The 26104-nt window shown below is 43.7% G+C and overlaps 1 protein-coding gene across 2 annotated transcripts in view; it reads right to left on the bottom strand.

The window, feature by feature from the left end:
- The window catches only part of KIF16B (kinesin family member 16B), a 635015-nt gene that overhangs the window by 61437 nt on the left and 547474 nt on the right, over positions 1–26104 (bottom strand). For both annotated transcript variants that reach the window (XR_011019462.1, XM_068232451.1), the window contains exon 25: positions 1723–1806. Coding sequence is in view for 1 of the 2 variants with exons in the window: in XM_068232451.1 (XP_068088552.1) it covers positions 1723–1806 (84 nt within the window). In the remaining variant the exon portion in view is untranslated. The remainder of the gene's footprint in view (positions 1–1722; positions 1807–26104) is intronic.

The following is a 26104-nucleotide window of genomic DNA, read 5'->3' as shown; positions in this document are numbered from 1 at the left end:
AGAAAAAAGCCAATAGCCTGACATAGGATTAGAAAGGGTTAAATAGCACTGTAAAGTTAATGCTGAGATCAGATTGTTTTTACTTTTGAAGGTTCATTCATAGTAAACCAGCAAATTGATTGAAGTCCGCACAGCCTCTGCCAATCATCAAACTTTTATTAGTACAAAAGTTAACATATTGCTGTATGGCAGCGACAGTCTGCCATCTCAGCTCCTGTCCTTTTCTGAGCCGCCCAGAATCACACAAAACCATGCATTATTCCGTGGAAGTTTTTTTAAGTCTCTATGTTTGAGGCGTCTTCTAGATTACGCTGAAGATTATGTGTTCAAACTTTTATAGCAATAAGAACGTATTTAACCTATTTTTTGCTGAAATGGAGTAACCACTTGTATATTTTACGCTGCAGTCTGAACTGTAGATAGCATGGCCTTCCATGACCCTGTCACATTAGCGAACTTGCATTGCAGGGAACAAGGGATCTCTAAAATTAGTAGCGACAGGTATCTACAGAGGGCTTCCGTTCACTGCCCCAGGGAACAACCAGAGTCTGCAAGGGAGATTAGATTAAGTGCGTATTACCTGCAAAAAAGGCCAAGGTGGATGAAAGTTTACACTAGGCAATGTAAGTGGTACCCAGTAGACTGATACATCCTCAGGCTCATAAGGTTGATCAAGGGCTTCGGAAATCAGCATCTTAATTGACTTTCCCAGATAATGACAGAGAAACATAAGCAAGTGAGCTGGAGGTATGAGTGATCTGGAGGCTGCCATATTTATTTTCTGTTAAAGTGTACCTAGGACGAGTACACTAAAATATTTTATACTTACCCAGGGCTTCCTCCAGCTCCATGAAGACTGATGCATTCCTCATTATCCTCCAGAGTGCCTCCATTCCCCTGGTATTGGTCCCGGTAATCTGGCTCAGTCACGCCCGTCAGCCCCTCCACGCAAGCGCAGAAGAGCCCAACTGGTGCGGCTGAGCCAGTTACCAGGACCCTTTGCAGGAAAACAGAGGCACTTGGGAGGATAACGAGGGATGCATCGGTGCTCATGGAGCTGGAGGAAGAGCAGCGTAAGTATCAAATCTTTTAAATTGCCCATGTCAGGTTTCCTTTAAGCAATAACAGTTACCTGGCTGTCCTCTGCCTCTAATATTTTCCACCATAGACCCTGAACAAGCATGCAGCAGCTCGGGTGATTCTGACAATATTGTCTGATCTGACAAGATTAGCTGCATTGCTCGTTTCTGATGTAATTCAGACACTACTGCAGCCACATAGATCAGCAGGGCTGCCAGATAACTAGTATTGTTTAAAAGGCAATAAATATGTCAGCCTCCATGTCACTCTCAGTCTCTCACCTTAGATTAACTTTAATTGAAATATTGTACATTGCATGAGACCCTGAATCTGCATGAGAATGTGGGTGGCCTGAAAAATTCAGTTACACACATCTTATATCCAGAGTACCAGAGAGATAGCGGAAGATGGAGGAATATCGAGTCTGATAACCATCAAGTAAAAGTGAAATATAACTCTGGATTTAGCAGCTGAGCTGCCGTTCATTATGGATATGTCTTCATATCATGTTTTTGTGCCTTCAATTTAATGAATACTGAGCTACTAAGTATAGTAAAGTGTCCTGCAGGATGTGCACATTTTAAGACAGCCTGCGATACCACATAGCATTTATAGAACTATTAAAATAATGATACACTCTACCTCTAGTTGAGTTCTGCGCTCTGCAATCACTCGCTCATCCTTGTTTCCGAACAGCTTCTTCGGGGGAAAGTCTAAGGCAGTGAGCTGCAAGATAAAACACATGTAGATTGGTTCATGGCTGTGCTCAGCTATACAAACATTTTCTTTTTTTAGTTACATTCTGTTTCATAGCTTCTATGCAAAATCCCAGAGTTCTAATTTATTGCAAATTTATTTCTGCACTAACCATGAGATTAATTATGGTGTTCACATAAGGTTAAAATTTTTGCTCAGATGCTTAATTTTTGCATTCATGTCCCTTGCGCATTTTGTTTTATATTAAAACATTTACAAAGTAGATTGAATGTTTTATTGTCTGTACATTTGCAGTACGAGAAAATCTTGTACTACGTAAGTTAAACTCTATTTCTCCTTTAAAATACATGAATTATTGACCTTTTTCTATCTCTTCCCTGTCCACGGAAGTTGTATTCTGCCAGAAAGACCTTTATGGCTGTAATTGGCTGATTAGTGATGTTTAGTATATTCCTGAATGCCTATATAGGCAGAAGATGCCGTTCCACGCACACTAAAAGCCAACAATCGTGCTGCACACAGGTGGGACAGGTGTTCCTGCACACTATGTGGTTGTGGGGACCAGATGACGCGCAATACCCCTCTAATGAGGGCTACTACGAGAAAGGGTGAAACGGCTGTCAGGGCAGCAGTCCTGGAGAATCCCTAGCGCATCACCACTTCCATCCAGATCCATGACCTGCCACCACATGTGATTGGTCATGCAAGTATTGCCTGCACTGCTAACTCTTTGCTCCTCGCATGCTTCCTAGCTTTGCTCTTGGCTTGAATTGCATTATGACGCATTGTGGGGACTCTTGAGTTCTCTCACAGTTTGCTGGATGCATAGATGTGATATGGTAACCAATAAAGTGGGGTCAGTTTTTTATCCTGAAGCACCTGCCAATTTTTCCACTTTTTGTGAAATATTCCGGACAAGGTACCAACAAGAGAGAAGCTGTCACTTCCATGCCTAAAAATGAATTCTTACAGGTAGCAACATAAAAAAAGATAAGCCTGGTTATTATACATCTCATCGTGACACATGTCGCCTCTGGTACACTTTCACTTTTGGAATTCACATGTCGGAATTCTGTGTATTCCAACTTTTGCAACGCATGATGTTTTGTGCACCTCATGTCTGTACTTTTCTAACTCGACATTTCAAAGCAAAAGTCGGAATTCGGGATTCCGCAAAATCCCTGTGCTCATCTCAACTGGTTCTAGCCAAGAGAGAAAAGGCCTATGCGTGAGTCCATTATTTCATGTACACCCCAGTTAATCACAGACTGACTTGTAGCTGAGGCTTTTGTACCAGGACATTGATTGTTTTCTCTTCATATCTGGATGTTGCACCGCAAAGGGGACAGTTTGGTTAAACCGACAAGCACTGGTGTCTTCATGCTACATTGTATTTTTGTGACTTTCTTGGGCCCAACCGCATATGAGATAACCATTGTGTTAATCAAGCTGTAAGACACTTGGAATTTTCACTTTACTATTCCTAGATTTTAAAAATACTTGTAATACGTTTTACTTCCATGTGTGTTTAAAGGAAACTTGAGATCAGTAACATAATAATTATACTTACCTGGGGCTTCCTTTCAGCCTCCTTCAGGTGAAATCGGTCCTTTGCCGTCTTCCCGCTCCACCTGGATCCTGCGCTAGGCAGCCTGGTAATCCGCCAGTCAGGGTGTATTGCACATGTGTGGCCTGGATTCCACCACAAGGCCCTTCACGCTCTTATCACAGGGAGAGTTTTTTGCCTGCACAGTACCCTCCTGGCCACGGGTGCACAATGGGGGAGCGACTGGCGGAATTACCAGGCCGTCTAGCAGAGGATCCAGGTGGGGTGAGAAGACGGCGAGGGACTGATCAGCCTGCAGGGGGCTGGAGGAAGCCCCAAGTATGTATCATTTTTTTTTTACTGGTCTCAGGTACACTTTAACTTTCTCCTATAAACCCCATTTTTCCTGTTCAGGTATTGCTACTAAACATACGCCGTAGAAGCCATTTCTATCCTTTACAGTGTTTTTTTGTTGTTGTTTGATTGTATTAATAAACATTAGCCTTATATTAATCCACGGTTCCTTTCATACCATGGTCCGGCATATTTGTTAGTCTTTCCCAGGATACATAGAGTTAAATATCTCTTCATATATCAAGCTTTCAATGCCGTTGCTTTATTTTAGAAAAGGCATTCAAAAATAGAATCCAAATCGTCCTTTAAAAAAAAAAAAAAAGAAATGGAAAAAAAAAAAAAAAGACATCTCTACAGTACAGTTAACGAGAGGACTGAACTGATTAAAAAGAAAAAAATCCAGGCGGCAAACAATGTGGAAAGAAAATTAGAACTTGAGCCATAATATAACAGGGATAACATAATAGCCGTCTATATAAATGATTAATGAAATAAAGGAGGAAGTGAGGTGGCGGAGTTATAAGTCACATTTGACCCCGACTTTCAAAGCATCTCTGCTGGCTGACAGTCTCGAGACACAGAGCGGTATAGTAAATTTGATAAAGAGTGTTGGTGTAAAGTTAATGAGGGCTAAAATTAAACATGTATCAGGGAGATAAATCATTGCTAGACGCTGATAATTAGAATTAGCACAGATCATATATTCCCATATAGTGCTCTGTATTAATGGCTCATAAAATGAAGGTAAAGCAAAAAGGGCAGTGGCTGGAAATAAAAAGCAAATTACCTGAAGTGATAGAGTAGAGGGGAAGAGAGAGGAAACAGAAGCAATGTACTGATAAAGTTAGGACTCTTAGGGCCTGATTCACAAAGCGGTGCTAACAGTTAGCACCCTGGTGAAAAGCCCTTTATCACGCCTAAACTCAGTTTAGGCATGATAAGTTTAGGTGTGATAAGTTTAGGCATGATAAGTTTAAGCACCAACTGCGTTAGCACCGCAATGCACAGCTGATCAAATGTTTTGCGCTAGCAAAGTCTGGTGCACTTTGCATAGAGTTTAATGGCGCTGCTTTGCGTGCGGGACTTTGCACGCTATCTACACTTATCTAAACTTAGCATGCCTAAACTTATCACACCTTAACTTATCACGCCTAAACTGGCTTTTCACCAGCGTGGTGCAATGGTTATCACGCCTAAAGTCTCTAACTGGGTTAGCACCGCTTTGTGAATCGAGCCCTTTCTATTTTACCCAGAATTCTCCCTTCCGCTCTATGGACAGTGGTTGTGACATTAAAGGACACAGGCCCAAGCTATCAGTGTATTCCACTGAGTAACCCTCCCATCTGCGCAATGGTGATCTTTATATGTCAGTTCAAACAACAGCAGCAACTGTAACATTGTGTTACAGTGGGATGCGAAAGTTTGGGCAACCTTGTTAATCGTCATGATTTTCCTGTATACATCGTTGGTTGTTATGATAAAAAATGTCAGTTAAATATATTATATAGGAGACATACTTGAGAAGTGAAATAAAGTTTATTGGATTTACAGAAAGCGCACAATAATTGTTTAAATAACATTAGGCAGGTGCATAAATGTAGGCACTGTTGTCATTTTATTGATTCCAAAACCTTTAGAACTAATTATTAGAACTCAAATTGACCAGGTAAGTTCAGTGACCCCTGACCTACATACACAGGTGAATCTAACTATGAGAAAGAGTATTTAAAGCGGACCCAACCCAAAATCTTAAAATATCTTAAAATATTTAGTTGCACCACTCTGACGCATACAAAGATAAATAAACACTCCTTTCAAGCCTATGAGCATTTCAGTGCATGCTTTTCACCCTTTTCTTTTCATAACTAGGGTTATACAAGTGGCAGCCATTACTTCTGAGCTTAGTAGGAGGTTTTAGATCATGGGTGTGCTTGTCATCAGCTACCCTCCCTCGCAGGGGCGTCACCTATGTGAAATCTCACACAAGCTGGGATCACCTCCCCTGTGACCTCATCAGTAGCAGCCTGTGTTTTGTTTTTGTTTTTTATCTCCTCCACCAGTCTGCCAGATTCTGTCCCGGTAATATGAAAGGAAGGGAGGGGTTCCTCCAATGAGTGTATAATATTTTATATTTGTCATCATGCAGCTGAAAAAAGGCTATTTATTATTATAATTTAGAAAATAGATTTTATTTCTGAAATCTTGTATTTTTAATTTGGGTCCACTTTAATGGGGGTCAATTGTAAGTTTCCCTCTTATTTTTCTCTGAACAGTAGCAACATGGGGGTCTCAAAACAACTCTCAAATGACCAGAAGACAAATATTGTTCAGCCTCATGGTTTAGGGGAAGGATACAGAAAGCTGTCTTAGAGATTTCAGCTGTCGGTTTCCACAGTTAGGAACATATTGAGGAAATGGAAGACCAGAGGCTCAGTTCATGTTAAGGCTCGAAGTGGCAGACCAAGAAAAATCTCAGATAGACAGAAGCGACGAATGGTGAGAACAGTCAGAGTCAACCCACAGACCAGCATCAAAGACCTACAACATCATCTTGCTGCAGATGGAGTCACTGTGCATTGGTCAACCATTCAGCGCACTTTACACTAGGAGATGCTGTATGGGAGAGTGATGCAGAGGAAGCCTTTTCTCCGCCCACAGCACAAACCGAGCCACTTAAGGTATGCTAAAGCACATTTGGACAAGCCAGCTTCATTTTGGAATAAGGTGCTGTGTACTGATGAAACTTAAATGGAGTTATTTGAACATAACAAGGGGCATTATGCATGGAGGAAAAAGAACACAGAATTCCAAGAAAAACTCCTGCTACCTACAGTAAAGTATGATGGTAGTTCCATCGTGCTGTGGGGCTGTGTGGCCAGTGCAGGGGCTGGGAATCTTGTCAAAGATGAGGGACACATGGATTCCACTCAGTATCAGCAGATTCTGGAGACCAATGTCCAGGAATCAGTGACAAAGCTGAAGCTGTGCCGGGGCTGGATCTTTCAACAAGACAACGACCCTAAACACTGTGCAAAATCCACTAAGGCATTCATGCAGGGGAACAACTACACCATTCTGAAATGTCCCTCAAAGTCCCCAGACCTAAATATAATTGAAAATCTGTGGTGTGAGTTAAAGAGCTGTCCATGCTCGGAAGTCATCAAACCTGAATGAACTAGAGATGTTTTGTAAAGAGGAGTGGTCCAAAATACCTTCAACCAGAATCCAGACTCTCATTGGAATCTACAGGAAGTGTTTGGAGGCTGTAATTTTTGCAAAAGGAGGATCTACTAAATGTTGATTTCATTTCTTTTTTGTGGTGCCCAAATTTATGCACCTGCCTAATTTTGTTTAAACAATTATTGTACACTTTCTGTAAATCCAATAAACTTCATTTCACTTCTCAAATATCACTGTGTGTGTCTCCTATATGATATATTTAACTGACATTTTTTTATTGTAACAACCAACAATTTATACAGGAAAATCATGACGATTAACAAGGTTGCCCAAACTTTCGCATCCCACTGTATGTATATGCTAGTACTAGCTCAGCACTGTCATATAAGAGAACAGTAGCAGTCCAGAAAGATCTCCTAACGCTACAGCAGAGCTCCAGTACAATGAAGCTCGGGTACAGCACAGCTCCAGTACAATGAAGTTAGGGTACAGCACAGCTCCAGCACGATAGAGCTACGGTACAGCATGCTCCAGCACAATGAAGCTAGGGTACAGCACAGCTCCAGCACGATAGAGCTAGGGTACAGCATGCTCCAGTACAATGAAGCTAGGGTACAGCACAACTCCAGCATAATAGAGCTAGGGTACAGCATGCTCCAGCACAATGAAGCTAGGGTACAGCACAGCTCCAGCACGATAGAGCTAGGGTACAGCATGCTCCAGCACAATGAAGCTAGGGTACAGCACAGCTCCAGCACAATAGAGCTAGGGTACAGCATGCTTCAGTACAATGAAGCTAGGGTACAGCACAGCTTCAGCATGATAGAGCTAGGGTACAGCATGCTCCGGAACAATGAGGCCAGAGTACAGAAGAGCTCCAGCACAATGAAGCTAGAGTATAGCATTGCTGTAGCAGTGCAGCCTAGTGAATCAACTCCCATTTCTGTTAATTGGCATTATTTTCTCTAGATTATTTTTTTCACCTTCTCACATAAATACATTAGACCTGATAGCCCGGTCAGTGCACGGGTGCAGTTGCTGGGCGGTGATTGTGTTTAGCATTCCATGTAAAAAAAGAGGCCAAATCAGTGAACAGACTGACCTGCACTTCTCCAGAAGTAATATCACATGAGACAGACAAGACAAGACAAATAACATTTACTGTATATCCTGCTTTTCTCCTGGTGGACTCAAAGCGCCAGGGGTGCAGCCACCAGGGTGCGCTCAGAAGGCAGGAGAAGTGTTAGGGAATCTTGCCCAAGGTCTCTATACTGAATAGGCACTGGCTTACTGAACAGGAAGAGCCGAGATTCAAATCCTGGTCTCCTGTGTCAGAGACAGAGCCCTTAACCAGTACACTATCCAGCCACTACTGGTCAGGATATGGACATTTCCAAAAGAGCTTCATGACAAAATCCTTTCAACTGTCCCTTTAACCAAGTTCCATTCTAAATACACCCACAACATTTTGCTGTAGCGGCAGCACATAAACATCCATAATACTGTATGGTGTGATCTAGATTCGTTGATAAGGTTTACTTCATCATACTCCCTTTGATGTTGCTCTACATTAGGCCAGATAATGCTGGTTATTTATTGTACTTTTACAATGCTTTCAACGCTATACATGGTGAACTGGGAACATTATGCCTTGCCCCTGGAATGTAATGTCTCTGCAAGAATCTCAAACACACAAAAGAAAAATAATGTTTTTGGTTCTTAGAAGTAAACATTGCGGACTACAGAAGAATACAAATCCTAGTCCTACATCTGGTGTCCATTGTGAGATCTGATCCCAGTGCTGTAAAGTCCCAATATTAGCCATTAAGGCACATCATGTTTTAAAAATATTTTCTGTCTCTCATATCTTAATTTCTGTACTGCTTTTTTGTTTAAAGTGAATCTGAAGCCATATTAAAGTAAAAAACAGATACTTACCTAAGGAAAGGGAAGGCTCTGGGTCCTAATGAGCCTTCCTGCTCCTTTCACGGTCCACGCGTTCCAGCGCTGGATCCTTCACCCCTCACATCCAAACCATTGCTAGGGCCTGCAATTTTCATTCACGCAACATCTCCAAGATTCGCCTTTCCTGACCCCAGACACTGCCAAACTCCTTTGTCCATGCCCTCATCTCCCACCTGGACTACTGCAACACTCTCCTGTCAGGCCTTCCTCAAAACCGCATCACCCCCCTATAATCCATCATGAATGCAGCAGCCAGACTAATCTACTTCTCCCACCGCTCTGTCTCCAGGACTCCCCTATGCAAATTCCTTCACTGGCTTCCAATTCGTTTCAGAATCAGCTTCAAGATCCTATGTCTGGCCTACAAATCTATACACATGTCCTGCTCGACCTACATCTCTGACCTGGTCAGCAAATACACACCTGGCCGTCCACTTCGCTCCTTCAACAACCTCCTCCTAACCACCCCACGCATCTCGCACTCCTTTTCTCGACTACAGGACTTCACTAGAGCTGCCCCCATCTTGTGGAACCTCAACGCTGCCCTAACTCTCTCTGCTGAGTACTTCTTGATGCACCCCCCTCCTTTTGTATCACCACCCCTCCCTCTAGATTGTAAGCTTTTGTCAGGGCCCTCTCCCCTTGTGTATCATACTTGATTGTACGCCCTACCCAGAATATGTGAAGCTGTGTTAGTGTGTGCGAGACAAACTTTGTGTATTGAAGAGACAAAAGAAAGCCTGCTCTGGGAAAGAAGCGGACTTCTTTATATGAGGATTTTGTAAAATTCCACACTCCAGGTGTTAAGAGATATGTTTTAAACCTATTGCAAAATGCCGGTAAAAAGTTAATTTTCATTCTTGCCATTACGTTTTACTGTACCTACTGTAGAAACTTAATACAGCAACATAAAGATTCAAATGTTAATGCAACTCATAAAATCCCGGGATCAATTAATTACATTCTGAAATTCTATAATAAAATATGTATAGGATTACACAAATTGCACCATAAACATGTTAATGTGAGCAAAATGACTTGCATTTAAGGACAAGCACCTGAGATCCTGAGAGATGGAGATCTAAGGAGGTAAATGTAAGGTATCTGTTTTAGGAGTAAAAGCGTTGCCAAGGTATTCTTTAACCTGCAGGTGTATACAGAGAAATAGTGGTCAGCGGTACCCTGTGCTTGTTTAATGCAATGTGATGGATCATCTTCTTAAAGAGGAGCTCCAGTGAAAATAATGTAATAAAAAAGTGCTTCATTTTTACAACAATTATGTATGAATTATTTAGTCAGTGTTTGTCCATTGTAAAATATTTGCTCTCCCTGATTTACATCCTGACATTTATCACATGGTGGCATTTTTACTGCTGGCAGGTGATGTCAGTGGAAGGAGAAGCTGCTTGCTTTTTGGGCAGTTGGAAACAGCTGTAAACAGCTGTTATTTCCCACAATGCAACAAGGCTCATCACAATATCAGCCATACAGAGCCCCCTGATGATCTGTTTGAGAAAGGGATTTCCCGTGGAAAAGGGGGTATCAGCTACTGATTAAGATGAAGTTCAATTCTTGGTTACGGTTTCTCTTTAAATGGGAAGCGAGTAAAATTATTTTATTTAATTTGTAACTACAAATTAACATTACATACTTACCTCGCCATCAGTTCCTCTCAGAAGCTCACCATTTTCTTCTAACAATGATTCCTTCTAGCCCCAACTAGATCTAGTCAGGACTGGAAGCCTTAAAGAAAACCTGAACTGAAAATTAAAAGTCAAAATAAGCATACCCAAATCATACTTACCTCCCGTGCAGTCTACTCATCAATCTCTTTCTCCTCTCCTGCTTCCTGTTTGTCCACTGTGATCAATGGGATTCTCCGTCCTCCATTTTGAAAATGGCCGTTACCCCCTAACAGCTTCCTGGTCAGCACACTGTTAAACTGTAACATCGCCCACTTGAGCAATAGGGAAACATGGACACATCAGTTCTCCTCTCAGCTGTAACTGACAGCAACTGATGTATAACTGACAGCAACTGATATATTTCAGTTCTGACAAAATGTTGTCAGAACTGGAAGGGATTATTGTCAGAAGAAAACAAAGAGCTTCTGAGAGGAACTGATGGCAAGGTAACTATATAATGTTCATTTGAAGTTATCTCATGTGTTTATTTTAAATAATTTTACTCAGTACAGGTTCTCTTTAAGGCCCCTTCCACTATATCAGTTGCTGTCAGTTATAACTGAAAGGACAACTGATGTGCAAGATAATGTCCATTTTTCCCTATGGCTCAAGTAAGCAATATTACAGGTTAACAGAGTGCTGACTTGGAAGCTGTTACGGGGTCATTGGCATTTTTAAAATGGAGTTTGGAGAATTCCATTGATCACAGTGTACAAACAGGACCCGGGAGAGGAGGAAGAGACCGTTGAGTAGACTACGTAGAAGGTAAGTATGAAACGTGTTTATTTTTATAATTTTTTTCTAAAATATAGCATAAATAATTGTATGTTTAATAGTAATGATAAATAGAACTTGCCTGGTGTTTCACATTCTTATTTCAGTAGCTTTGTACCTCTTTATGTACTACAAATCATCTGTCATCTGTCACACTCCACGCGCCCCTTCACCTCCCTAGATTCCCACCCAGCCAGGAAAAGAGCAGTTAGTCCAGATCAATGTACAGTACCATAAATTATTAAATGTGCCCTAGTATTAGTTTCAGTTTGTTATTTACTGTTTTATTAAAGGGCACATTCTAATGTAATAAAACACATCTAATAGTGTCTATATACCTTGGGCCTTTCTAAGTATATGCTTGTATGAACGCAAGTACAATCTCATTTTTTTAGTTGTTGCAAACAATGGCATAGCAATAAGTGATGCAGTGATTGTGAATGCACTGGGGCCCCTAGACCAGAGGGGCCCTCCTTTATTCATCGTATTGGCTTTTAATTGGTGCTATGCTGTTAATGAACATCTCTATATGTGCATTGAATAGTAATGATCCTTAACCAACTGTTTCCATACCCTGATTACACCTCCCTGACACTGCAGCTGTCCTTGATAGGTTTTGGGGCTCCATATCAATAGAGATGTTGTGAACATTGAATTTTCCGTTCGCAAACCGCGAACCTGAACTTCTGCAAATGTTCGAACAGGTGAACGAACGGTCATAAAGTTCAATGGGCAGGCAAATTTTAAAACCTACAAGACTGTTACTGGCCACAAATGTGATGGAAAAGTTGTATCAAGGGGTCTTAAAACTGGACTGTGGCATGCCAGAGGGGGATGCCAAAAGTCCCAACAAAAATTATGGAGTTTGACGCAGAGTCAGGTTTTAATAATTCCTCAAGGTCAGAAATCACATTACATTCCTACAAATAATGCACTGGCGTGGTATTGTGCCTGCAATTTAATGTAGCAACAATAGCAGTATTGTACTCTGGGTGTCAGTGGGCTGTGGAGTGTCACACACAGAGAAATACAATTGTACTACCAGAATACAGTGAAATAATAATGCACTGGAGTGGTTTTGTGCCTGTAACTTAATGAGGCAACAGCAGTAGTGTGCAGAGCTCTGGGTGTCAGTGGGCTGTGGAGTGTCACACACAAAAAAAATCTACAGGAGACTGATGTACTAGCACTCAAAAGGGCTATTTGGGGCGCTTTCATAGCAAGTGATGAACAAGAACACAGGCCTAGCTAATGCTTTCCCTCCCTATCTGCAGCAAGTCTGACCCTGCTCTTACTAACAGTCAGCAGCCAGTAGAGAATGAATCCAATATGTTCACCGCAACTGCTTTTTAATAGGGGGGGTGGAGGGTCAAAGAGGGGGTGCTAGCTGATAGTTTGCCATGTGTCTGCTAACTGTGAGGTAAGGGGTCAAAGTTTTGGCTCCATAATTATGTATAGGGGGCGGGTCGAACACACCAAAATGTTCACAGTTCACGAAGAATTTTCCGCTGGCGAACAGTTCGGGCCATCTCTACACATCAATACATTGTTTGGGGTCCCATGTAAAAACAATTACTTTTCAGCACTTAGCAATTTAAAAAGTACTTAAAAACTTGGTTAAGAAAGTAATATCAAACATATTTTTAGTAACTCGTTGCTACTTTCACACTTACTGCATCCAATTGCGTTGTGGTTCATTGGAAAATCATTGGTCGAAATAAAAGTTCAATTCCATTTTTCTATAATATTTATCGAATATAAGTCAAAATCAATCTACTGTTACTTGGTTGTATCGTGCATGGCCTGGTTTACAGTATATGTGTTCTTTTAGACAGAAGCTATGTAAAGGATCCCTTCAAACATGCCTGTTTAAAATGGATCACTGTCTCCATTGCTGTGAGCAGAGCCCAGGACTGTGAGGTGAATGATAAATACAGACACTGGAGGAAAGTTGTACATACAGTATATAGCAGTGCTATATATATGACATATTTAACAAAGTGGGCAGGGTGGAGATACTCTGAATGAGGCGTTTGTGCTGATGGTGACATTACTGGCATGAATCCAGTATAGTGTAAAAACAAGCCAAAGTTGTAGGCAGTGTTTACAGGCCCATAAATCGTTTCAGCAGTATAAGAAAAAACCTTTTATTAGAGCAACATTCACAGAAAAGTCGACCGTTATTAACCTTAAGGTGGCCACACACCATACAATTTTTTAAATATCTGTTCAATTCAAGAATTGCAATCAATTTCTGTGACTAATTGTAACATTTCAAAAATCTGACCAATGTACCACATACATATGTTCAATTTCTCCTCAATTATGATAACAATGATTGGAAACTGAACATCTAACACACACCATTCAATTTTCATAAAAATTTATCAGAAAAATCCAGCACTCGTGATCAACTTTTTGGGGAAATCCAATCTTATTTATCGAATTGCTGTAAAATCGGATCATTTTATTGTATCGTGTTTGGCCACCTTTAGATATCACGTATTACACAACCCAATTTTTGCTGTTGCTATTATAGCAATTATTATTTAGTGGTGGCCAAGGGTGTAACTACAAGGGAGCAGGCCCTGGGACCGCAGCGGGGTTGAAAGCTGTTAAGGAGGTCCCAACTGCTACGTCACTCCCTCTGATAAAAGGATCCATCCTTCAGATCAGGTGTTTTGTGGCTACACTTGTTATGAGTGTGAAGATTATGATGTCCACACTTGTTTTATGTTCCTTGCACGATGAGCCACCAGGCTGTGAGGGTCACCAGGGGTTGGCAAAGGAAAGGTGTGAACAAGGGGGTGGGGCATCAAAGCTACGCCCCTGGCGGTGAAGATTATTTGTGGTCGTATTTGATTTGAATCACGGAACTGAGCTAAACCAAAATTGACAGGAATTGCATCTGATTGGCCGAATTCCCAACTTCATGCAATTTGCATTAAAGAGTAACTGTCAGGCTGCAAAAGCTAATTTAAACTTCTATTCTCCTGTGTTAAACAGTTTAGAAGGAAGTCAAAAAGGCAATACTAAAGTTAAAAATCTCTCTTAGTTTTGATGTGTGCTTATCAGCAAAGCTGTTAAGACCCAAGCTCTTAAGAAGCCGAGAGCCGCATACCATACAGCAAAGCATTCTGGGGCCCTCCCCTCGGCTGCTATTGATAAGTTACAGGGCTCGTGTTACAAAAGCAGCAGCTCACAACATTGAAAAAACTCCCGGCAGAGTACACTGCAGGAGTCCGCTATTGTTCCTAGCTACATGGCTAATTAATATTCACTGCACAGTAGTGTTTTACATTACCGATCTTTTGTGTGAGTGAATCATCAGGAAGCAGGCAGGACATGACGACACATTTGGCTTCATAGGAGACAGACAAACATGGAACCTGCCATGAGCTGTCAGGAGCATCATTCTCTGCAAATACTATATAAAACTTCTGTGAAATCCAAACGTGGACAGTGAAATGCATATGTAATGTAAGTACAGCCAATGTTTAGCTACTGATATATGTGTTTATTTTCTCTGAGACCCTATACCTAACAGCTCCTCTTTAACCACCCTGGCGTTCTGATTAAATCGCCAGGGTGGCTGCGGGAGGGTTTTTTTTAAATAAAAAAAAAACTATTTCATGCAGCCAACTGAAAGTTGGCTGCATGAAAGCCCACTAGAGGGCGCTCCGGAGGCGATCTTCCGATCGCCTCCGGCGCCCAGAATAAACAAGGAAGGCCGCAATGAGCGGCCTTCCTTGTTTTGCTTATATCGTCGCCATAGCGACGAGCGGAGTGACGTCATCGACGTCAGCCGACGTCCTGACGTCAGCCGCCTCCGATCCAGCCCTTAGCGCTGGCCGGAACTTTTTGTTCCGGCTACGCTGGGCTCAGGCGGCTGGGGGGACCCTCTTTCGCCGCTGCTCGCGGCGAATCGCCGCAGAGCGGCGGCGATCAGGCAGCACACGCGGCTGGCAAAGTGCCGGCTGCGTGTGCTGCTTTTTATTTCATTAAAATCGGCCCAGCAGGGCCTGAGCGGCAGCCGCTGGCGGTGTTGGACGAGCTGAGCTCGTCCAAACCGCTCAGCTGGTTAAAGAGAACCTGAACTGAAAATAAAAAGTCAAAATAACAATACTTACGTCCTGTGTAGTCTACGCCTCAAGCTCATTCTTCTCTCCTGCGTCCCATTTGTCCACTGTGATCAATGGATTTCTCTGTCCTCCATATTGAAAATGCCATTACCCCATAACAACTTCCTGCTCAGCACACTGTTAAACTGTAATATATCACCCACTTGAGCCATAGGGAAACATGGACAGTACCTTGCACATTCAGTTGTAACTGACAGCTGCTGATATATAACTGACAGCAACTGGTATATTTCAGTTCTGACAAAAGATTGTCAGAACTGGAAGGAATCACTAGAAAGAAAGAAGAAAATAGTGAGCTTCTGAGAGGAACTGACGGTGAGGTTAGTATGTAATATTCATTTGCAGGTACATCATGTGTTTATTTTAAACAATTTTCCTCGCTTCAGGTTCCCTTTGAATTTGCTGCAAACGGGAACTATAACCTTTCCATAGACCATTATTATTATTATTATGTAGTATTTATATAGAGTCGACATCTTCCGCAGCACTGTACATTTTCTTGTCACTAACTGTCCCTCAGAGGAGCTCACAATCTAATCCCTACCTTAGTCATATGTGTATGTATGTATTGTGTTGTGTTGTGTATCATAGTCTAGGGCCAATTTAGGGGGAAACCAATTAACGTATCTGTATGTTTTTGGGATGCTGGAGAAAACCTGAATGCCCGGGGGAATCCCACACAGACATGGGGAAAACTTTCAAACTCTGTGCAGATAGTGCCCTGGCGGGGATTCGAACCGGAGACCCAGCGCTGCAAGGTGAGAGTGCTAACCACTATACCACCATGCTGCCCATTTCACAAGTCAACTAAGCTTCAGTTATGTTTTTGTTTATAAGAAGCAATCCATGAAAACACGACAGGAAGATCCAGCTTCTATCAGTATCCAGGACTGCAGAGCCGCAATGCAAGTGTAAAATACCACTTTGTTACCATGCTGCCCTATATTAGAAACAGTGATTAGGTAGGAGGTGCCTATGAATCAGTAGCTGTAAAGGCTGTAAAGTACATGGAGTGCTGTGATGATGGAAAACCATGGCAAACAGCCGAAGGACTTGGTGACATGTAACCTAGTTGCTATAAAATATAACTGTATGAAGTCCACAATACGGCACGTGGGTAGGGGACCATTCATTATTCCAATAAATGCCTTCCGTGTAGAATAATGACAGAATAACTAGCGGCTACAGACTGATTTCTAAAAACTCAATCATCAGCACTCAGGAACCATTATATACACATTGTGAGTGTAAAACATCAATTACAGATCATACAAACACTTAATGCACCTTTACATCCAGGGCACTTTAACTGACAAGTATTTCTATTATTATAATTATGCTGCTGCTGAATAATATACAACAGCTCATGCATCATGTAGCTGGCAGCTCCGTCCACCTGGTAAGGAACAGGAAAACTACACAGTGGAGACTGCAGAGTAACAAGCAATGTACAATGCACAGAATGCCAGTATTCCGCCAGCTATGGACTGCTACAATCTGGAGAATGATTGGTGTTTTAAGTTAGCTGCACGCCAATTCCATAGCTGCCAAAAGCCAAGACAGACTTCCAACTCTGAAGCCTGGAACCCACTTTTTTTTTTAGGGAGCGCTTTCAATCACTAACAATTTCCCTAAACGCTCTGCCAATGTAAATGGATGGAACAGATTCCACTAGAGCAGTGATGGCTAACCTTGGCACTCCAGCTGTGGGGGAACTACAAGTCCCATGAGGCATTGCAATACTCTGACAGCTGTAAGCATAACTCAGGGAGGCAGAGGCATGATGGGATTTGTAGTTGTCACAGCTGGAGTGCCAAGGTAAGCCATCACTGCACTAGAGCGATTGCGATTAAGAAACTCACAATCGCAGGACATGCAGCATTTTGGGAGCGTTTCCATTCTAATGAATTGTATAAGAGCAGGGAAATCGCTCCCAAAATCGCTTGCAAAACGCTATCACAAATCGCTTGCGATTGCAATAGTGCTTTGCACTTTGGGTTCCAGGTATGATAGTCATTCCTTAAAGAGACAATGAAGCAAAAAATAATAAGATTTTCAGTTATACAGCTTTTTTTTTTTATAACATTGCATCATTCTCTAATATTTGCAGTTTACAAACCACACTCTGTATTTTAAACTATGAAACAGAGCAGAGCTAATGACCCTTTAAACTTTTCTGCAGTAAAATCTTAAACAAACGTGAACGTTTGAGAGACAGGTTGAGATATGTGATTCAGAAAACAGCACTGTAGCTAACCAAGCTTGGTGGGAGAGCTCAGAGAAGCTCTTTTGCATAGATAACAACTGAAGTTTCTTAAAGAGGAACTGTCGCGAAAATCTTAAAATGTAAAACACATTCAAATAACAAGTTCATTTCTTCCAGAGTAAAATGAGCCATAAATTACTTCTCTCCTATGTTGCTGCCACTTATAGTAAGTAGGAGAAATATGACATTACCGACAGATTTTGGGCTAGTCCATCTCTCTATAGGGGATTCTCAGCATGGCCTTTATTCTTTATAAAGACGCTCCCTGAAAAAGATTCATACAAAGATGCTGGCCAGCCTCCCTGCTCGCTGCACAATTTTTTGGCAGTTGGACAGAGCAACTGCCATTCACTAAGTGCTTTTAAAAATAAAGAAAATCCTGAGAACCCCCCATGAGAAGATGGGCTAGTCCAAAATCTGTTGGTAATGTCAAATTTCTACTACTTACTGTAAGTGACACCAACATAGGAGAAAAGTAATTTATGGCTCATTTTACTCTGGAAGAAATGTACTTCTTATTTGTATGTGCTTATATGTATTTAAAATTTTCACGACAGCGTTCCTTTAACTCTTCCAGTACTGGAAACAATATGAGACTTATATCTTTGCTACTAATGTTCTATTTCTTAGCTGTACTACACATACAATTCATTACATCATAGTTCATTTTCACGTCAGATTCCCTTTAAGCCTGGTACACACTTTCAATTACGTCTGTCCAGTTACAGATCAATTTTACCACTTCCATGTAGTATGAGAGTTTACCTACCCAAATCAGTTCATAGTATTCAAAATCTCATACTACATGGAGGTGGTAAAAGTGGACAATCATTAGCCAATCAAAATGAACGGTGTGTACTAGGCTTTTATTTTGGAGATGTGTTCTCAGCTCAATTGAAGCTTATTACACACATCTAATTTTGGTTGGCCAATGATTGGCCAGTTATCCATGTAGTGTGAGGGTCAACTCATTTTGAACACTATGAACAGATTGTGTAGGTAAGCTTTCATACTACATGGAGGTAGTAACATTGGCCAGTAATTGCCCAATCAAAATTGGATGTGTGTACCAAGAGAAACATAACCATAACCAAGAATTGAACTTCATCCCAATCAGTAGCTGATACCCCCTTTCCCATGAGAAATCCATTCCTTTTCACAAACGATCATCAGGGGGCTCTGTATGGCTAATTTTGTGGTGAAACCCCTCCCACAGTGTGATGTCAGCGCCTCAAAGCAGTGAGGTCGTGACATCACACTGTGGGAGCCTTGTTGCATTGTGGAAAATAACAGCTGTTTCCAACTGCCAAAAATGCAAGCAGCTTCTTCTTCCACTGACATCATCTGTCAGTAGTAAAAATGTCACCATATGATAAATATCAGAATGTAAATCGGGGAGAGGAAAGATTTTACAATGAGCAAACACTGACTAAATCATTTATACATAATTATTGTAAAAATTAAGCACTTTTGTATTACATTATTTTCACTGGAGTTCCTCTTTAAAGCTGCAGTAGCCCTTTTTAAGAAAAAAGGCCTGATCTTTAGGGGGGTTTAAAGAGGTCGCTCGTGGGTTGAGGGTCACCGGCTGCCGTACACACGGTTGATTATCATCTGAGCCAGCCGATAACGACTGCCTCAGCCGACTTAAAGGGAACCTGAAGCGAGTAAAATTATTTAAAATAAACACATGATGTAGCAATATTACATACTAACCTCACCATCAGTTCCTCTCAGAAGCTCACCATTTTCTTCTTACAGTGATCCCTTCCAGCTCTAACAATATTTTATCAGAACTAAAATATACCAGTTGCTGTCAGTTATATATCAGCAGCTGTCAGTTACAACTGAATGTGCAAGGTAATGTCCATGTTTCCCTATGGCTCAAGTGGGTGATATTACAGTTTAACAGTGTGCTGACCAGGAAGCCGTTATGGGGTAATGGCCATTTTTAAAATGGAGGACGGAGAATTCCATTGATCACAGTGGACAAACAGGACGCAGGAGAGGAGAAAGAGATTGAGAAGTAGACTACACAGGAGGTAAGTATGACCTGTGTATGGTTATTTTGACTTTTTATTTTCAGTACAGGTTCTCTTTTATGCTGGATACACACCATGAGTTTCCGCGTCGAATGCGTCCGTCGATACGTGTCGATTTGAGCATTTCCGAACGAATTTCGATGATTTTTAGGTCGATTGCCATATAAAGTATGGCAAATCGACCTAACGATCCATCGAAGCTTGAATCGGACATGTCGGAAATAATCGAATCAACGCGTATCGACGGACGCATCGAACGCGGAAACGCATGGTGTGTATCCAGCATAAGTCACACATGTGTACGAGGCTTTAGATTTGAACCAATAATATGCAATAGCTGATGATATCATCCAATTACAAGCTGCTGCAATTTGCATAAAATTACCATCAAATCTGCACCCATTTTATAATAATGTCATTGCCCATTTCTAGTGATCAGTTTTCCTTTATCCGGGAAATTCATCCGATGCTCTGGAGGGGATCAGAAGGAATTTATTTCCACCCTGGGAGGTTATAATTGGCAACTTGCCCTGAGATTTTACTTCCTGTATTGGTAAATCTGAGTTGTGCGAGGATGAAGGTCACAAACACTGAACTATGTAAAGCACATAAGCTACCTCTTATCTCCAACACGCATAACTCTATGGTCTCCTCTGCAGTTCTGTCAGGTATCTGCTTCTATCAGTAGTCTACCAATATTTACTGCCCTCACACACGCAGCCCCTCTTTTCAACTGCTCATTAAAAAAATAAATATAATATAATAATTTGACAAAAAATATGGACCCTTTTCAGGTATTTTTTTTTATTCTTACTTAAAAGAACCAGCATTGTACATTCCAGTTAATTACTTCACCTTCAAGGCAGCAGTGGATTATAAGACTCGTGTCGCTAGGTTTTTTTTTGACAGGGAGTTCAAATATAGCTAAAAGAAAAAAGGAAGGCAGCCAGCATCTACAGCCCTAGGAAATAAGTGAATTTGCTTTCTAGTGGGGAATGAAAGAAGGAACTTTGCCTACTTTTACTTATTGAAGACTGTACAAAAGTTACTTTCAAAATCCCTTTGGCTGCCTACAAGATCATTAAAGTTTACTCTTAAAGGTATCCTACAAAAGATCTCTGCGAGCCAAGCCTCTGTGGCTAGGAGAGGATTACCTGCGTATGGAGAGTGCGAGATGAGTGCAGGTCCCATCATTGAGTGTGCCTTTACATTCACTGCACCATCTAATGGCTGAATACAACAGGTTTATTTATTAAAATAGGGGTATAATGTAAAATCCTTTTATTGCGAATTCCAAGGGACTGAGAAACGTAGATTACTATATCAGACGTTAACAATATCCTCACTAATCTCTTCACAGTTCCTCACGAATCTCTTCACAGTCCCACAACCCTAAACTACTCTTTGCTACATTCAACTACCTCCACCAGCCCACACCTCCACCTCCTGATTCTCAGCCGAGGACTTTTTCTCCTTTTTTTTTTTTTTGACCTTGACCCCTCATCCCTGCCCAACTACGGCCTTATTTCTTTCCTCCTCTTCTAAAGCACTTGAGCGCCACGTCTACACAGACTTTGTCCATCACCTCACTGCTAACTCTCTCTTTGACAACCTCCAATCTGGATTCCAGCCCCAGCCTGTCCCTCTATCCTGGCCCCCGGGACAGTACCTTGCCTGGCTGGGAGTCTCCGCTCTGCCCGGCCTGCTCTCCTCCATCCTGGGAGTGCCCGCTCTGCCAGGCCTGCACCCCTCCATCCTGGCCTGGTGAGGAGGACTCCACGCCGCAGTCCCTTCAAGCTCGGCCTCTCCCAGTGTGCCCACTGCTGCTGAGAAACCTGCAACCTCCTCCGGCGGCTGCATATCCTGCCCTGCAGCTGTATATCCTGCCCTGCTCCTTGGTGAGTCTGATTGAAATAGACTGTGTTGTGCCTGCTCCAAACCATCTGTGCCTGCTCCATACCTGTGTTGTGCCTGCCCCATACCACCTGTGTTGTGCCTGCTCCTTACCACCTGTGCCTGCTCCTTACCACCTGTGCCTGCTCCACACCATCTGTGCCTGCTTCACACCATCTGTGCCTGCCTGCTCCACACCATCTGTGCCTGCTTCACACCATCTGTGCCTGCTTCACACCATCTGTGCCTGCTTCACACCATCTGTGCCTGCTTCACACCATCTGTGCCTGCTCCATACCATCTGTGCCTGCTCCATACCATCTGTGCCTGCTCCATCTTTTGTGCTTAGCCCGTGGTGTGCCGCCCGCTTCTCTCCATCTATCTGTGCCATAGACAGTGCTGTCTGCCTGTTCCATACCATCTAGCTGGGCCATAGTCTGTGCATCTGCTCCATACCGTCTACCCGTGCCACAGTCTGTGCTGGGCAGCCTGCTCCTTACCAACTATCCGTGCCACAGACCGCCTGCCTGCTCCATTCCATCTAAGTGTGCCCTGGACCGTGTTTTGCTGCCAGCCCCACACCATCGATAATGTGCCTGTGCTAGGCTGCCTACACTACATTCTGCCCACTCCATCTAGACATCTTGGGCTACTTACCATGCTACACGCACTAGACCATCTACCGTGCCACGCACCGAGCTCCAGCCCACCTACTTGCGCCCCACACCGGGACGTGTTGCCCGCCCCATACCATCCAACTGTGTTAGACTGTGTTGTGCCGCCTGCTCCGTACCACATGCACCATATCTGTGCCATAGTCTGCGCCGTGCGCCCCCCCCCCCCCCCCACGCCCTTTGGTTTCGTGCCAGGCCGCCGCCTCTGTGCCAGGCCGCCACTGTGCTGCCTGCTTATCCCACCTACCTGGGCCACACACTGTGCCACCTACTGAGGAATGGGCGTGAAACGGACTGCCACCCTCTCCAGAGAAGCCCTTCTTGAATGGGAATCCCCGGACAGTCCCAACCCAACACCGGGCTCTCCCCTGTGGAATGCTGTCACCGCACACATCGAATACCTCTCCACCAAGCGAGCACCAAACAAACGCTGCCACAGAGGAAGGAGGGCGGGGGCCCAGGTCCGACTGAAAAGGAAAGGCCTACGCTCGCCTGTCCCTGCCATCCTACTAGCAAACGTCTGCTCATTCCCCAACAAACTGGACGAGCTGCTCCTCCCTCTCGACAGCAAACCCAGATCAGTAAGAACACCCCTGTTCTCTGTTTTACCGAGACCTGGCTGTGCGACAGCATCCCCAACGACTTCCTACAGGTACCAGGCTACAATCTCCTAAGAGCAGACCGTGAAGCAGCCCTCTCTGGGAAAACGAGAGGCGGCGGAATCTGCTTTTACATAAACACCTCCTAGAGCTCCAACACCACCACTCTCCACAAGGCCTGCACCAAAGACGTTGAGCTCCTTGCCAAAAACAGCAGGCCCTGGTACTCCCGGAGGGAATTCTCTTCCCTTGTCCTCGTTGGGGTCTACATTCCACCCGATGCATGCTCCAAGACCACCCTGCATGTACTCAGCGACTGTATCTCACGGTGGGAAAAAGCCCTCCCAGAGGCCCTGGTTATCATCTTGGGCGACTTCAATAAGGCGAACCTTCGGCACGTGAGGCCCCTCTATAAGCAGCACATCACCTGCCCTACCAGGAACTGTAACACCCTGGACCACTGCTACACGGTGCACAAGAACACCTACAAGGCCACCCAAGGAGCCCCCCTGGGAAACTCTGACCACAACACAATACACCTGATCCCCACCTACAGGAGGCTCCTGGAGACTTTTAAGCCCATCACCAAAACCGTTAAAAAATGGAAAGCGGACACCAAACTGGGGCTCCAAGCTTGCTTTGAAACCACCGACTGGACGGCTCTGGAGGCACCCACCCTTGATGAATGAGCCGAGAACATCTCCTCCTACATTACCTTCTGCGAAGAAGTGTGTATCCCGTCCAAGTCCTTCAGGGTCTACCCCAACAACAAGCCTTGGTTCAACGACAGGCTTCGCCGACTTCGGAAACACAAAGAGGAGGCGCACAGGTCTGGCTCCTTAGAGGAATTCAGAGAGGCTAGGCCCGCCCTAAAAAGAGAACTGCGATCGGCAAAGAGGGCCTACGCTGAGAAGCTGGGGCTCTGCCTCCAGTCCACCAACACACGGGAAGTATGGAAGGGCCTGAGAGCAGCCACGAACTGCAAACCAGCATCCCAATTAGCGACCAGGAGCCCTCGACTGGCGGAGGAGCTAAATGAGTTCTACTGCAGGTTCGAGCAACATCCCAACCAGCCAGTGGGCAAATCCGCATCGACCTCGGGTGAACCCGGCGCCCTGGCTCCTAGCGCTGTTATGGAATCAGAGGTACTCCGGCACCTCCGGAAGCTGAACCCCAGGAAATCTTCCGGCCCGGACGGAGTGTCGTCTGTCTGCCTGCGAACCTGTAACGATCAGCTAGCCCCTGTGCTCACCTCTTTATTTAAGCAGTCATTATCTGGTGGTACAGTCCCCTCCTGCTTCAAGAGGTCTATAATTGTACCAGTCCCAAAAAAAACAGGCAGTACCGAGCATAATAACTTCCGCCCAGTGGCGGAACCTCTAACATCATGAAGCTCCTTGAGCGGTTGGTCCTTGCCCACCTGAAGAGGTCCACAGACGCCCTTTTAGACCCGCTCCAATTTGCATATAGGGCAAACAGATCCGTGGAGGATGCCATCAATGTCAGCGTGGCACACATCACTGAGCACTTAGACAGCCCGGCCTCCTATGCCAGGATCCTGTTCCTAGACTTTAGCTCAGCGTTCAACACGATCTGCCCTGACATCCTGATCACCAACCTGACACAGCTCGGAGTTGATCCCACTCTCCGAGCATGGATCAAGGACTTCCTGACTAACAGAACGCAACAGGTGAAGCTTGGCAATTACTACTCCAGCGTTCGAACCACCAACCCCAGGGCTCCACAAGGCTGTGTTCTGTCACCTCTACTGTTCTCCCTTTACACCAACAATTGCATCTCATCCGCTGACTCCGTGAAGGTCATCAAATTTGCAGATGACACCACTATTATTGGCCTAATTGGAAGCAACGGGGAGCACGAATACCGGAGCGAGGTCGAGAGAATATGCAACTGGTGCAGGGAGAACAATCTAGTTCTCAACACAACAAAGACTGTTGAACTAGTTGTAGACTTCAGGAGGAACCCTCCCACCTGTCCTCATTGGAGGAAAAGAAGTCTCTACGGTGTCATCGGTTCGGTTCCTCGGCACGAATCTCACCAGTAACCTGAAATGGGGGCAAAACACCACAAAAATTCTAAAGAAATCCCAGCAGAGGTTGTTCTTCCTGCGCCAACTGAAGAGATTTGGCATGCCACGGAAGCTGCTGGCCAGCTTCTATACTGCCACCATAGAATCCATCCTTTGCTCCTCAGTCATTGTTTGGTACGCGGGCGCAACGCCAGTGATAAAAAAACTGCAGAGGGTCATAGCTGATGCAGAGAGAATCATCGGGGCTCCTCTTCCACCTCTTGATCTCCTCCACTCCGCCAGGTTGAGGAAGAGGGCCACCATGATCTCCCGTGACCCCTCTCACCCTGGCAGCCACTACTTTAAGCTCCTCCCATTGGGCCGTCGCTTCAGGACTATACCAGCCAAAACCACCAGGTGGAAGAACACTTTCTTCCCCCAAGCCGTTCGGTCACTGAACTCTGACCTTCCCCGGTCCGACCTGCATTTCTAATTGCCGGGTCGGTCAGCTGATCCCCGTCGCTGCCTGCCTCGGTTTCTTATCCGGAATGGGGGCCTTTTACTAGCATTTACCGGCATCACTATCTGTCTATCTGACTACTGTATTTCAAATTGCATGTGTTTGTGTGTCTTTACTCTGTCTATGCCATGTGTACCACAAATAATTCCGATTATGGCTTTTGCTGTACTTGGCGAAATAAAACGGATTCTGATTCAGCCACTCAACCGCAACTGCCCTACTCAAAGTAACCAATGATCTGGTAATTAATGTATAAAGTCAGCGCAGGTCTATAGTAATACAGATTTCGTCATTTTCTGGTATACAGGATCTTCGAACAAAAAGGTAAAGAAGCAAGGCTTACCAGATTCCAACAACCCACATTATAAGGTTGTAAACGAGTTTGATAGATGGTCCGCAGAACTTTCAAATGGTGTCGTTTCACCAGCGATGTTGCACACCACAAATTCCTCCGTAATATATTAGATATCCTGAGGTCGCAGAGACTCGCCAAAGGGGAGTCCAGTAGGATAGTGACATGAAAGAGATGTACGGCACATCTAAGTGTAAACCGTCTTTATTACATAACAAGTAAAACAATTTAAAAACAAGGATAAAAGAAACTCACATACGGGGCCCGTGCACTCTCCCTCTCCCCT

The sequence above is a fragment of the Hyperolius riggenbachi genome, chromosome 4 (genome assembly GCF_040937935.1).
Source record: "Hyperolius riggenbachi isolate aHypRig1 chromosome 4, aHypRig1.pri, whole genome shotgun sequence".
NCBI lineage: Eukaryota > Metazoa > Chordata > Amphibia > Anura > Hyperoliidae > Hyperolius > Hyperolius riggenbachi.
The sequence above is the reverse complement of the archived record's forward strand: the minus strand, read 5'-3'. Positions and strand labels throughout refer to the sequence as shown.